This window comes from Aethalodelphis obliquidens, unplaced genomic scaffold (genome assembly GCF_003676395.1).
Source record: "Aethalodelphis obliquidens isolate GAN/ISIS:26980383/991018 unplaced genomic scaffold, ASM367639v1 scaffold39, whole genome shotgun sequence".
Classification (NCBI taxonomy): domain Eukaryota; kingdom Metazoa; phylum Chordata; class Mammalia; order Artiodactyla; family Delphinidae; genus Aethalodelphis; species Aethalodelphis obliquidens.
The window spans coordinates 5,351,652-5,364,451 of record NW_020837983.1 but is presented as its reverse complement, the minus strand read 5'-3'; the positions used below and the strand labels follow the sequence as shown (position 1 = coordinate 5,364,451).

The 12,800-nt window shown below is 38.5% G+C and overlaps 1 protein-coding gene across 3 annotated transcripts in view; it reads right to left on the bottom strand.

Moving 5' to 3' along the window:
• Positions 1 to 12,800, bottom strand: part of INTS8 (integrator complex subunit 8) — a 64,854-nt gene that overhangs the window by 42,095 nt on the left and 9,959 nt on the right. For all 3 annotated transcript variants that reach the window (XR_003438147.1, XM_027131431.1, XM_027131429.1), the window contains exons 5-10: positions 10,195 to 10,246; positions 9,177 to 9,359; positions 6,069 to 6,176; positions 4,441 to 4,596; positions 2,240 to 2,340; positions 1,685 to 1,826 (exon numbers count right to left, since the gene is read on the bottom strand). Coding sequence is in view for 2 of the 3 variants with exons in the window: in XM_027131431.1 (XP_026987232.1) it covers positions 1,685 to 1,826; positions 2,240 to 2,340; positions 4,441 to 4,596; positions 6,069 to 6,176; positions 9,177 to 9,359; positions 10,195 to 10,246 (742 nt within the window). In the remaining variant the exon portion in view is untranslated. The remainder of the gene's footprint in view (positions 1 to 1,684; positions 1,827 to 2,239; positions 2,341 to 4,440; positions 4,597 to 6,068; positions 6,177 to 9,176; positions 9,360 to 10,194; positions 10,247 to 12,800) is intronic.

The following is a 12,800-nucleotide window of genomic DNA, read 5'->3' as shown; positions in this document are numbered from 1 at the left end:
GGTGGATTAAAGACCTAAATGTGAAAAGAAGGCTAAGCTCTAGAGCTTTTAGAAGGTAAAATATAGGACAATTTTCACGACTACAGGATATGAAAAGCTTTCTTGAACAAGACACAGAAATCCATTAATCTTTTCCTTTATGGAAAAGATTGATAAATTTTATTATATTAAAATTAAGAACTTTTAAAATAATAAAAAGTTAAAAGAGAAGTGAAACGCAGAAAAGATACCTGCAGTATTTAAAACTAGTAAAGGACAGAATATATAAAAAATTCCTGCAAAAGAAAAAAAAAGACAATTCAACAGAAAAATTAGGCATACCACTTGGAATGGGTACCTCAAAAGACAAAATCTAGGGCTTCCCTGGTGGCGCAGTGGTTGAGAGTCCGCCTGCCGATGCAGGGGACACGGGTTCGTGCCCCGGTCCGGGAAGATCCTACATGCCACAGAGCGGCTGGGCCCGTGAGCCATGGCCACTGAGCCTGCGTGTCCCGAGCCTGTGCTCCGCAACGGGAGAGGCCACAACAGTGAGAGGCCCGCGTACCGCAAAAAAAAAAAGAAAAAGACAAAATCTGTATGTGCAAAAAATAAATGAAAAGCTGCTAAATTCCTCAGTAATAAAGGAAATGGATGTTAAAACCTCAATGAGATACCATTATACCATGAACCTGGCAGGAAATCTGACAATACCAAGTGCTGACAAAGATCCTGACCAACAAGAACCCTCCTGCATGCTAGTGGCAAAAACACTTGGAAATTATATAGTAATATTGCAGATAAACCTTCTCCAGGAATGTAACAGATAAATCGTATGTGGGTGCACCAGGATATGTGTACAATATTTTCCAAGAAGCACAACAGCCACAAATTGTAAATAACACAAATGTCCATCATCTTAAGAATAAATAAATTGTGACATGGTCATATAATGTTGTAACACCTTACAGCAATGGAAAAAAAAAAAAACTGCACTTGCATACAACTTGAAAAAACATCTCAAGAATGTTCACTGAGAGACAAAGAATTTATTTTGTATGATTTCATTTATGTAAAGTTCGAAACAGGCAAATTAAAGAATATTCTTTAAGGGTACATACAAAGGTGATACAACTGTAATGAAAAGCAAGGAAATGATTATCACAAAACACAGGACAGTGGTTTCCTCAAGGAGAGGCAGAGAGGGTTTGGTAAGGAGCATAAGAAGGACTTCTAAAGCACTGGCAGTGTTGTATGTTTAGAACTAAATGGTACTAATTGTACTCTATGCACTCCTCTCAAGGTTTATTACATTAAGACTATAAAGAAAGAGAAAGATCCAGTAGAAACACAGATTCTGGAGCTCACATGAGAGGCAAGAAGTATGATCCAAGGGTTTTTAGTAAGCAGGTGATTGAGGTTTTGGATGAGAATAAAAAGTGATATGAGAAGTTGAGTGAGCCAAGGACAAAACTTTCGTAAATAAAAACATTAAAGGGAGAGCAAAAGAGAAGTCAATGGAGGACTATGGAAAACCCAGTGATGAAGGAGAACAGGGTTGGAGACCGTGGTCTATCAGTAGAAACAACTATCAGCCAGAGAGGCAAGTCAGACGAAGACAGAAAAGAGGGCACTGGATTTGGTAGCTAAGAGATCATTGGTAAACTTAAAGCAAAATTATAAATCAAAAGGGGAAAAAACGTCTTACCTCAAGAAGAAAGTCTATTTTCTCTTTATTAGGTCTAAGAAATAGCTGGTTAAATTGAACACCAATCGCTCTACCTTCCAATATATCACGTACTGTGTTACAGGCACAGACTTTAAAACAGATTTCATCTAGAGCTTCATTTCTGTAGAATACAAAAGCAGATACACTAATTTTTTTTAATAAAAAGGAATATATTGCAAAACTAAAATCACAAGAATAAGCCATTTACTCTTGAGAGGTAAGATCTTACGATATTCCGGCACGTTAGTAAATACCTAAGTCATGGGAAGGTCTTGAATTTGTCAAGGGACAATTTAGCTATACAGATTAGGTAACAGAATCAAATTCTGCTATGTAAATTTTTTTCCCCAAGCACTTTTAAAATGGATTAGATGAACATTAAAGTGGCTCCTCTGGCCATGTTAACTTCCCATATACTAAAAAAAAGTGAAAGTATTGTGTCAGACATACAGGTAGTTTGGAGGGATGTTTTTGGTAAATCTGAAATGCACTTACCCTTTTATTCAAAAATCAAAAAGTAATTCACTTCCTTACCCCTGTTGAGCTTTCTGAAAGAGCTCTCTTAGGACTGATTGCCGGAACTGCACAGGTAAACTGAAGGTTAAATTGTCTTCAGCGAAAATCTTTGTTACCTCCTAGAACAGAGACACAAAATTGCATCCATTTCAAAAATCATGAAAGAATCTTTCCAAAAAAAAATTTTTTAATAAAATTTTAAAAGTCTTTCTATAATAGAAATTACACAGTGAAGAAAATCATTAAAACACCTTGCTAGGAAAAAAAAAAAATCTTGCTAGGAAAATCTTTTCTTTCTAAAATTTTAAAATTACGTTACAAATAGCACCCCCTCACCCTTTTTCAAAACTGAAGATCAAAAGTGAGAGGTGAGAGAAGAATCAATGAATAAGAAGTAATTCAGCTATGTTATTAGAGAGAAAGTTTTTAAATTCTTCTCATCCACTTTAAATATGGGTTCAGGGACTTCCCTGGCGGTCCAGCGGTTAAGACTTTGGGCTTCCACTACAGGGGGACTAAAATCCCACAGGCCGCGCAGTGCAGCCAAAAAAAAGGGGAGGGGTTCATACAACAAACTTTTTAAAACACTAAAATAATTAATTAAAAATAATTCATCTAAATATAACATGTTAAGAAACTATTCTAATCAATTTAAATGGTTTAACATATATTATTTAGTGAATTACAGAAACATCCACATTATTAGAGTCTTTTTCTGTTCTTTATCAACTCTTTATCTCGATAGTGTGGGGATTTCTTGAAACAGCTAAAGCTACTCAGCTCTACCACAAAAGCACTGACAAAAATGGCTTCAAAATTATAAAGCAACCACTGTTTCACCTCCATAGCAAAACACAGGCTACACAGGGGAAAGTAAGCCACTTCCTAAATGTGAGAAGACATATTTGTTACAACTGTTCAATAACTACTTCATCAGAACAAAACAAAAATATATAGTTAATACAAACAGAATCTTATTCCAAAAAAACAAAAAAGGTAAACATGATTTCTAAGATACTCCTGCATATATAACTGAAGTGATAAATTTCAGAGGTGCAACAAAATTGCTCTTTCCCCTTTCCTAGCTACCCATTACACTACTTTCTGAGTGACACATTTTGGCACTTTATTGTATTCACAGTAATATGTGCCTATTTATGACTAACATTTCCAAGGTCTTCTTTGCACAGGTCTTACCATTCCAGGGACCGTTATAAAGATTCTATATCTTATCATAATTGATCCCCACCCTCCATAAGCCTGTACTAGGAATACGTAACTGAAAGATCTCTAGTGTTTAATAACTTCATCTGTATCTGAAATCTATCTTCAAGAAAGTTTAACTTTCTTCCCTAGGGCAAAGCAGAATTTGCAAAAAAGAGGCCAGAGGGAGGGAGAGGAAGTACGTATCCCCTCTCTTCTATTTTCCCTGAAAAAAAATAAACTCTAGTTGAGAAGACTGAACTAAAAACCTAGGCTAAAAGTCCGTTTGGAGACACAAAACTGAAGGTATGCTATAGCTTTGTCATTTCATAATTTCTGTTTTGAATTAAATAACATGAAGGCACTGTTCACTTCCTAGAATGAAGGCTTTCCAAAAAAGATTTTAAAAGTACAAATTCTAATTCCCAGTGATTTTCATTACAAAACTAAAGATATATACACAGAGGGTGCAATAAAAATCTCAACAGACTAATTTAAGCCCTTTTCATGATTAAAACTGACATGATGACCAGACTCCCTGGCAAAATGGGCTATGTAATACACTACCCAAACCTACCAAAACCACTCTGCTCACTTTCTCCTTCAGTCTTAATGTTTGCAGTGGCTAATAAGGCAGGGTTACAAGGCCATACTTTCAGATCAGACACAAGACTTTAGGCTCCATAAAACTGAAAGTTCTCTACCTGTAATTTTAAAAGTTCTACCTACAGAGTTTCTTACAGAATGCACTTAAAATGGGCAAATTCTATACCTTCAAGAAAGGAGAATATCAATGAGTCAACATCTGTCCAGTGCTTTGCCTTAGAGTTTATAAACTATAACTTCTCATTTGATTCTCATAAGAAGCTTAATTATTAAAACTATTTTACAGGCCAATCTGACAGTCTGGCTTGCCCTAAACGGCACAACTGTAAATGGTGTGTCAGGATATGAACTCAGCTGTCTGGATTCCAGTGCTTTTCGATTACACTATTGTATCCCATCACACATCTTACCTGATAGTTGCCAGATCTCAAACAAATATGGACTTGACTATATGGAGTCAATTGCTGAGATGCACTATCAGAAGAAGGTACAAGAACACCACACGCTTGACAATAGCCAGCTAACCGCTTCTCATCTATGGTACAATGAAGAGATAATGAACCTATCTGTAAAGTAAGAGGTATATATCATTATTCATCAGTGTAATAGAAACAATAGTCTAGCACCCATTTAGTACATTTTAACAGTACAAGAAAATGCTAATGGAAAATTCAGGGCTGGAGGAACCATAAAAAATTAAAAGGTTTACAGCAGGGGTCAGCAAAATATTGCTCACAGGCCAAATCCAGCCCATGGCTTGTTTTTATAGATTTCTTGACCTAAGAACAATTCTTAGGGTTGTAAAGGGGGGGAAAAAAACCATAACAACAAATTAGACTATACCACAGAAACTGTATATGGCCCACAAAGCCTAAAATATCTATTATTTAGCCCTTTACAAAAAAGTTTGCTGACTCGTGGTTTAGAGTTTTCAGGCCAACGTAACGGTAGACATTATTATTGCTCTATGTAAGTATGAAAATTAAGATACTAACAAAGAGTGAACACTGTTAAAAACGAGCTTAAAATATTTTAAAATACATATACTTGCAGAGATTTAAAGGGGGCAGCAAAGAAAACTCAATCTTCACTCAAGTGGAATAAACAGAAATGCTTCCACCAAAACAGAAAAAAATTTTTTTAAGAGACACACTTTTTTAAAAAATTAAAGTTTTAAACTACTATACCTGAAATGCCATCAAATTAGAAATCTGATGAGTGCCCCAGGCAAAGTAAAATGGGGATTCCCAATAAAGTAAATCTCTAGTACATTTAATCAATGTCTCTGGTGAAGAAAGGAAAGATTGAAGTGGCAATTTTTCTGGGCACCAGGCATACAGAAACCTAGTTATATACTTTAAAATTAAGTTTTCTGAATCACAAAAAGAAAAATGCAAACAACAAACACATGAAAATGTTTACCCTACTAGGAACCAAGGAAATGCAAATTTTTTAAAGATATTCTAGATCACATCAAATTAGCAATTTAAAAAAATTCACTGCTGATTGGAGTGCCTTCGGAGAAATGTACCTAGCAAGCAATTTGGCTTTACATATTACATCCTTTAAAAAAAATAATGACCATTGACATGGTAATTCTACTTGCAGGAATTTAACTTGAAAGTATCTAAAGTCCAAACAAAAATTTATGCTTGGAGATATAAATTTTGCAACTTTATAATAAAAACAGTAAACAATCCAAATGCCCAAACATTAGGAAAATGAAATCACAGCACAACTATATAACAGAATACATTTAAAATATCTATTCAAATATTTAAGCAAGATACAAAATAGTATATTACAGCATGAGCTTAACTGTATAAAAACATAAAGAATAAAAACTGGAAAAAAATAAGCTAAAACCACAAAAGGGGTATTACAGATTTTTTTTGATGTTTTCACTACTTTTTTGAACTACCAAATTTACAACAATGAACACTTACTGGGTTTTTTTATCATCAGAAAAATTCAAGCCAAAAAACATATAGATGTTTTAAAGAACTGAAAATCATATGCCTGTTATGACTGTATTTACCTCTGCAATTAGTTCTTTGGTTCTAAAAAATTTTTCTCTGGCATTTTCATAGACAGCTGGATTTGTAGAGCCTTGCTGGAAGTATGCTGCACCCAAATCATAACACACCTAAAATGGTAATGAATACCAATTTGCTCAGTAATTTTTCATGAACTTAAGAGCTGACAAAACTCAAAGGCAAAACACAGGTACACATACAGCCAAAAAGAAAAAACCATTTCAACGAGCAGTGAAACAATCAATGTTCTTAGTCACGAGCAACAGAAGTCAACTGACTGAATTAAGCAGAAAACAGATTTACCCTCAGGATGTCAGGTGGCCTACAGATTTATTGGGAAAGCCAAAGAATCAGGCTTGGAAAACAAACAGGGGAAGGGAAGCAAGCAGCCAGAACAAGAACCAAAACTGATGCAGTGAAACACCACTGCAGCCACCTCAACACTAGACTCCACAGATCATGTCACCTGCAGCCACCAGCACTAGACACTGAGAGCAGCAGCTCCACTTCTGCCAGGGCTGCCCCTGGAAACTAGATTTTACTGTCACTGTTGCTCTTGGCCCACCAGCACAATGGATTATCTACCCTCTCCACTTCACTGACTTATGAGCTAGCTCCTAATTCAGTCTAAACTAAATGTATCTGTCTGTCACACCTATGTGACACACTTGCCCTGGAGCAGGATAAGGGCTAGAGAATGCTAGTGTCTGGAGTTTTCAGTTTTATTATAGGAAACAGGCTCTGCCTCCCATCAAGTCTCAGAAGGTACGGGGTTCTTCTAACATAGAATAGGGGGACAGCCACCGGGGTGTCTCTCCAAAAGGGACAGAAGGGGCAAATGTCTACTATCACAGAACTGGCCAGAATAAAATATTGAGAAGTTTGAATTAATGACTATAAAACGATAGTGCATTTCCAGTTGTCCTTTTCTAATAGAACTTGTATATTTTTCCAAGAACGTTCATAAATTGATACCTAGATTTACTGAATGCAGAACTCAAAGACTGAGTTCGACTTGGCCATTTTATGAACAAGAACACTAAGGTCCAGAAAGTAACATCTCTGCTAAAGAGCATATAACCAAACACTGGCAGAGCCCAGACTTAAAGCCAGATCTCTAGGTTCCTAATACTCTATCTCAAATTTACTCTACACAAGGCTGACTGATCTGTCTTCTCAATATGACTTTCTTAAAAAGCCTTCAAATTATTCCCCCAGGTAAGAGAAAGTTCAAACCCCAAGGCCTGATCTTCAAGGGTCTCAGAATCTGGACTAATTTCTCTCTCCAAACCTCTCTATTCTCCTCTGTTTCAATCACACCAGTTTTCTCAATTCCCCATTCACATCAGATCTACAAATGAACTTCATTCCACACCCCGTATTTCCATTTACACCAAACCAACCTTAGCCAACAGATACTCATTCCCCCTCTGAACTCCTAAGCTGTAATAGTCTCTGGTATTCATGACTGATCTACTCTTTACTGATATGCATTACAGATGCTATTCTGCCCTGTTCAACAAATCAAAATTAATTCTTCTCAGCCTCTAGAATACTGCTTTGCACTATTTAATCCACATTTAATGTTGGGCTGATTTTCATTCTAGAGCGCTTCCTTCCATCTAGGGTAAAAGAGTGCTAAAGCAATTTTTAAAAATAGTATGTGTGTGTATACATAATAGAGAAAGATTTAAACACACATAAACACACATACATATGCATACATATTATAGTTACATATAATTTCCCTTTCCAGGCAGAGTACAAGATACCAAAAAGATACTTTCAAGTATAATTATACTGACTAGCCATTAAAACGACTTTAAATTCTACAGTTAAGATGTGGTCAATAGATGAAAACAAAACAAAAAAAACCAAATCTGCTAATGAAGCTGCCCTGAAGGACAGTAATACTTATGGTTTAACTAAGGAAAAATTGAAGATTTTTCTTTTGAGTCAGGTAAATTTTAGTAACATAAAGACTGCAAATGCACTTTAAACATTAACATGCCAGGAAATGAGTATTAGTACTAATTTGCTATTCAAAAAACAGAAATTATGGCTCAGCTATGTAATTAAAAGAATATTTGATAGGGTTTACCTAGCACATTTATGTAAGAGTTCTGTTTTTTCAGGTCATATCATCCACTACATTGTGAAAATCAGACATGTTACCAAGACTTTTAAACAGACTCAGTGAGTATAAGATATGACAGTACCAGAAACCTCCTCCATGGAAGTTTAATTGACCATTTAAAGTGGTTGCCAACTGTCAATGCCTCTTGACTCCTCCTCCTACTGTACAAGACTCCATCTTAACAAGTCTTGAAAAGGGATTATTTTCACCTCCAGAACCAGCTAATCTGAAAAGGTACCTCCAAACCCTTTAAAGTCAGAGCTATTTCTGCCATTTCAGGATTGGGAAATAGTGATTAAAGAAGTCATGCCAACTCACACAATGAACATAAAATGTAAAAAGAACACAGAATGTAAAAGGCTAGTGGCCCTCTCTAGGCAATCATCAAATATTTTAAAATTTTTATTATACTCAAGAGTCTGTGCTGGAAAGTGAGAAAGAGGCAAATATATTTAAAAAAGAGACCTCAAAGAGTTTACAATCCAGCAGGGAAAAAGAAGACATCAATACAAAAAATATCTAACAACAAACAACAACTGAAAGCAACAAAGGAATTACAGCACAGAGTTACAGAAAGCAGGCAACCTTAAGATCTTTGAAAAACTAGGTGTTTCTCTAGTAGCCCACATTTTTCAAAGTCTAGTACAATATTAGTTTTGTTTTGTTTTTTTGGTAGGATTAGATTTCTAATAATATGAATGAACTGTAAATTAGTTACATATTCATGCATTGTCAGTCTCCTAAATACAACTGGGAAACCAGTTCAGAGACAAAAGATCAAATGAAATTTTCCTTGCATTTCTTTTAGAAAAATTTCAAGTGAGGTCTTATAAAATTCACAAATTAAATGCAATGCGAAGTCTTAATAGCATCTGAAGTCAAAATCAAAGGGACAAGGGCAGAAATAAATTCTAATTAAAAATAAGATTTTCCAAAAATTTGCCATGCGTTGATTAAATACTGAAATAAATACCTGGCACTGCATCTCCTCGGTTTTGATTTTCAATCCAACAGTGGAACTCTCAGTCTCTCCATTTACCACGCCTGGCTCCATGGCCAATAAATCTAGCGTTCTCATCGTGTGGACATAAAGATCCTTGTTTAATTTAAGGGCTGCCTCTAGTACCAAGACAGAATCAGAAGCTTGTTCTTTTAGCTACAAAAGTTCAATAAACAAACTATTAAAATACAAAAATGGCAGCACTGGACTATATTAACCAAAAGATACTTACAGGATACTTAGTAGTGTTAATACTTAGTGTATTAATCTATTTTAAAAATGTTTCTAACATAGCAGGAGTGCAATTATATTTGTTAAAATTACCTTAAAAAAAAAAAAGAGGGACTTCCCTGGTGGTCCAGTGGCTAAGACTCCACGCTCCCAGTGCAGGGGGCCTGGGTTTGATCCCCGGTCAGGGAACTACATCCCACATGCCGCAACTAAGAGTTTGCATGCTGCAACTAAAGATCCTGCATGCCACAACTAAAAGATCCTGCACACAGGGGCCTTCCCTGGTGGCGCAGTGGTTAGAATCCGCCTGCCAATGCAGGGGACACGGGTTTGAGCCCTGGTCCAGGAAGATCCCACATGCCGCAGAGCAACTAAGCCCATGCGCCACAACTACTGAGCCTGCACCCTAGAGCCCACGAGCCACCACTACTGAAGCCCGTGTGCCTAGAGCCCGTGCTCTGCAACAAAGAGAAGCCACCACAATAAGAAGCCCGCACACCACAATGAAGAGAAGCCGCTGCTCACCGCAACTAGAGAAAGCCCGGGCACAGCAACAAAGACCCAGCACAGCCAAAATTAATTAATTTTTTTTTAATGTACTATTTAGAATATTACCAAACTATGTTCTAACAAGTAAAAATGTAAATGCCACTGCATCTAGACCTTGCCAACTCTTATATCCCTAAGATTAGAAGAAGCACCTACACATGCTCTAAATATGTCCCAGAAAGGTTAGAGTATAACTGATGCCAATACTCACCACTTTCAAAATATTTTCTGTTAGCTCTTTCTCCTGTTGCATCTGATTCATACTAAAAGAGAAATGATTGAAGAGTATCAAACATTACTTGAAAGACTGAAAATTCAAAACTTAAAGATAATTCTTGAAAGTGAGGTTGAATTTAAATAAAAATGTTTTTAATGCTACTTCTTTTCATGCTTAAAAAACAAACAAAAACTCAATGCTGATGCTCCTTTACCATTATTTTCTCATTTACTTTGTATTAAAAAAAAAAACCTCTCAATTTTTTTTTTTTTTACTTCTTCATTTATTCATTTCCTCAGTTTTTTGGTGTTTAAAAAGTAACAAAAGATAAACATCTGCATGGTTATACAGACATGCAAACAAACAAAAATATAACACAAATGCTAAGCATCAAAACATTACCCAGAAAATGATTTTCTAATAATGAGATATATATACTTTAATTTATTTTTATTTTTGGCTGCACTGGGTCTTCGTTGCTGCGTGTGGGCTTTTCATTGCAGTGGCTTCTCTTGTCGCGGAGCACAGGCTTCTAGGCCCACGGACTTCACTAGTTGTGGCTTGCAGGCTCTAGAGTGCAGCCTCAGTAGTTGCTCAGGCTCAGGTTCAGTAGTGGCGCACGGGTTTAGCTGCTCCACGACATGTGCGATCTTTCTGGACCAGAGCTCAAACCCATGTCCCCAGCACTGGCAGGCGGATTCTTAACCACTGCGCCACCAGGGTCCCTCCACTCATGATATTTTTAGATGACATTTGTAGGTAGCATTACAAAATAATGTTGCCTAGAAATAATGATTTCTTCCATTTATTCATTTACTTATCAGATATTTCTTAGGCATTTAAACTGTGCTAGGGAGACAGGGGAAAGATGGCAGAGGAGTAAGACCCAGAGATCACCTTCCTCCCCACAGATACACCAGAAATACATCTACACGTGGAACAACTCCTACAGAACACCTACTGAACGCTGGCAGAAGACCTCAGACCTCCCAAAAGGCAAGAAACTCCCCACATACCTGGGTAGGGCAAAAGAAAAAAGGAAAAACAGAGACAAAAGAATAGGGATGGGACCTGCACCAGTGGGAGGGAGCTGTGAAGGAGGAAAGGTTTCCACACACTAGGAAGCCCCTTCGCGGGCGGAGACTGCAGGTGGCGGAGGGGGAAGCTTCGAAGCCGCGGAGGAGAGCACAGCCACAGGGGTGCAGAGGGCAAAGCGGGGAGATTCCCGCACAGAGGATTGGTGCCGACCGGCACTCACCAGCCCGAGAGGCTTGTCTGCTCATCCGCCGGGGCAGGTGGGGCTGCTAGCTGAGGATGGGGCTTCGGTCGGAGCGCAAGGAGAGGACTGGGGTTGGCGGCGTGAACACAGCCTGCAGGGGGTTAGTGCACCACAGCTAGCCGGGAGGGAGTCGGGGGAAAAGTCTGGACCTGCCGAAGAGGCAAGAGACTTTTTCTTCCCTTTTTGTTTCCCGGTGCACGAGGAGAGGGGATTAAGAGCACTGCTTTAAGGAACTCCAGAGACGGGCGCAAGCCGCGGCTAACAGTCCAGACCCCAGAGACGGGCATGAGACGCTAAGGCTGCTGCTGCCACCACCAAGAAGCCTGTGTGCAAGCACAGGTCACTATCCACACCCTGCTTCCGGGGAGCCTGTGCAGCCCGCCACTGCCAGGTTCCCGGGATCCAGGGACAACTTCCCTGGGAGAACACACGGCACGCCTCAGGCTGGTGCAACGTCCCGCCGGCCTCTGCCACCACAGGCTCACCCCGCAACCGCACCCCTCCCTCCCCCCAGCCGGAGTGAGCCAGAGCCCCCGAGTCAGCGGCTCCTTTAACCCCGTCCTGTCTGAGCGAAGAACAGATGCCCTCCGGTGACCTACACACAGAGGCGGGGCCAAATCCAAAGCTGAGCCCCGGGAGATGTGTGAACAAAGAAGAGAAAGGGAAATCTCTCCCAGCAGCCTCAGGAGCAGCGGATTAAAGCTCCACAATCAACTTGATGTACCCTGCATCTGTGGAATACATGAATAGACAACGAATCATCCCAAATTGAGGAGGTGGACTTTGAGAGCAAGATTTATGATTTTTTCCCGTTTTCCTCTTTTTGTGAGTGTGTATGCGTATGCTTCCGTGTGAGATTTTGTCTGTATAGCTTTGCTTTCACCATTTGTCCTAGGGTTCTATCCGTCCTTTTTGTTTTTTATTTTTTTAATTTTTTTTCTTAATAATTATTTTAATTATTTTATCTTACTTCATTTTATCTTATTTTATTCTCTTTCTTTCTTTCTTCCTTTCTTTCTACTTTTTCTCCCTTTTATTCTGAGCCGTGTGGATGAAAGGCTCTTGGTGCTGCAGCCAGGAGTCAGTGCTGTGCCTCTGAGGTGGGAGAGCCAACTTCAGGACACTGGTCCACAAGAGACCTCCCAGCTCCACGTAATATCAAACGGCGAAAATCTCCCAGAGATCTCCATCTCAACACCAGAACCCAGCTTAACTCAAAAACCAGCAAGCTACAGTGCTGGACACCCTATGCCAAACAATTAGCAAAACAGGAACACAACCCCACCCATTAACAGAGAGGCTGCCTAAAATCATAAAAACT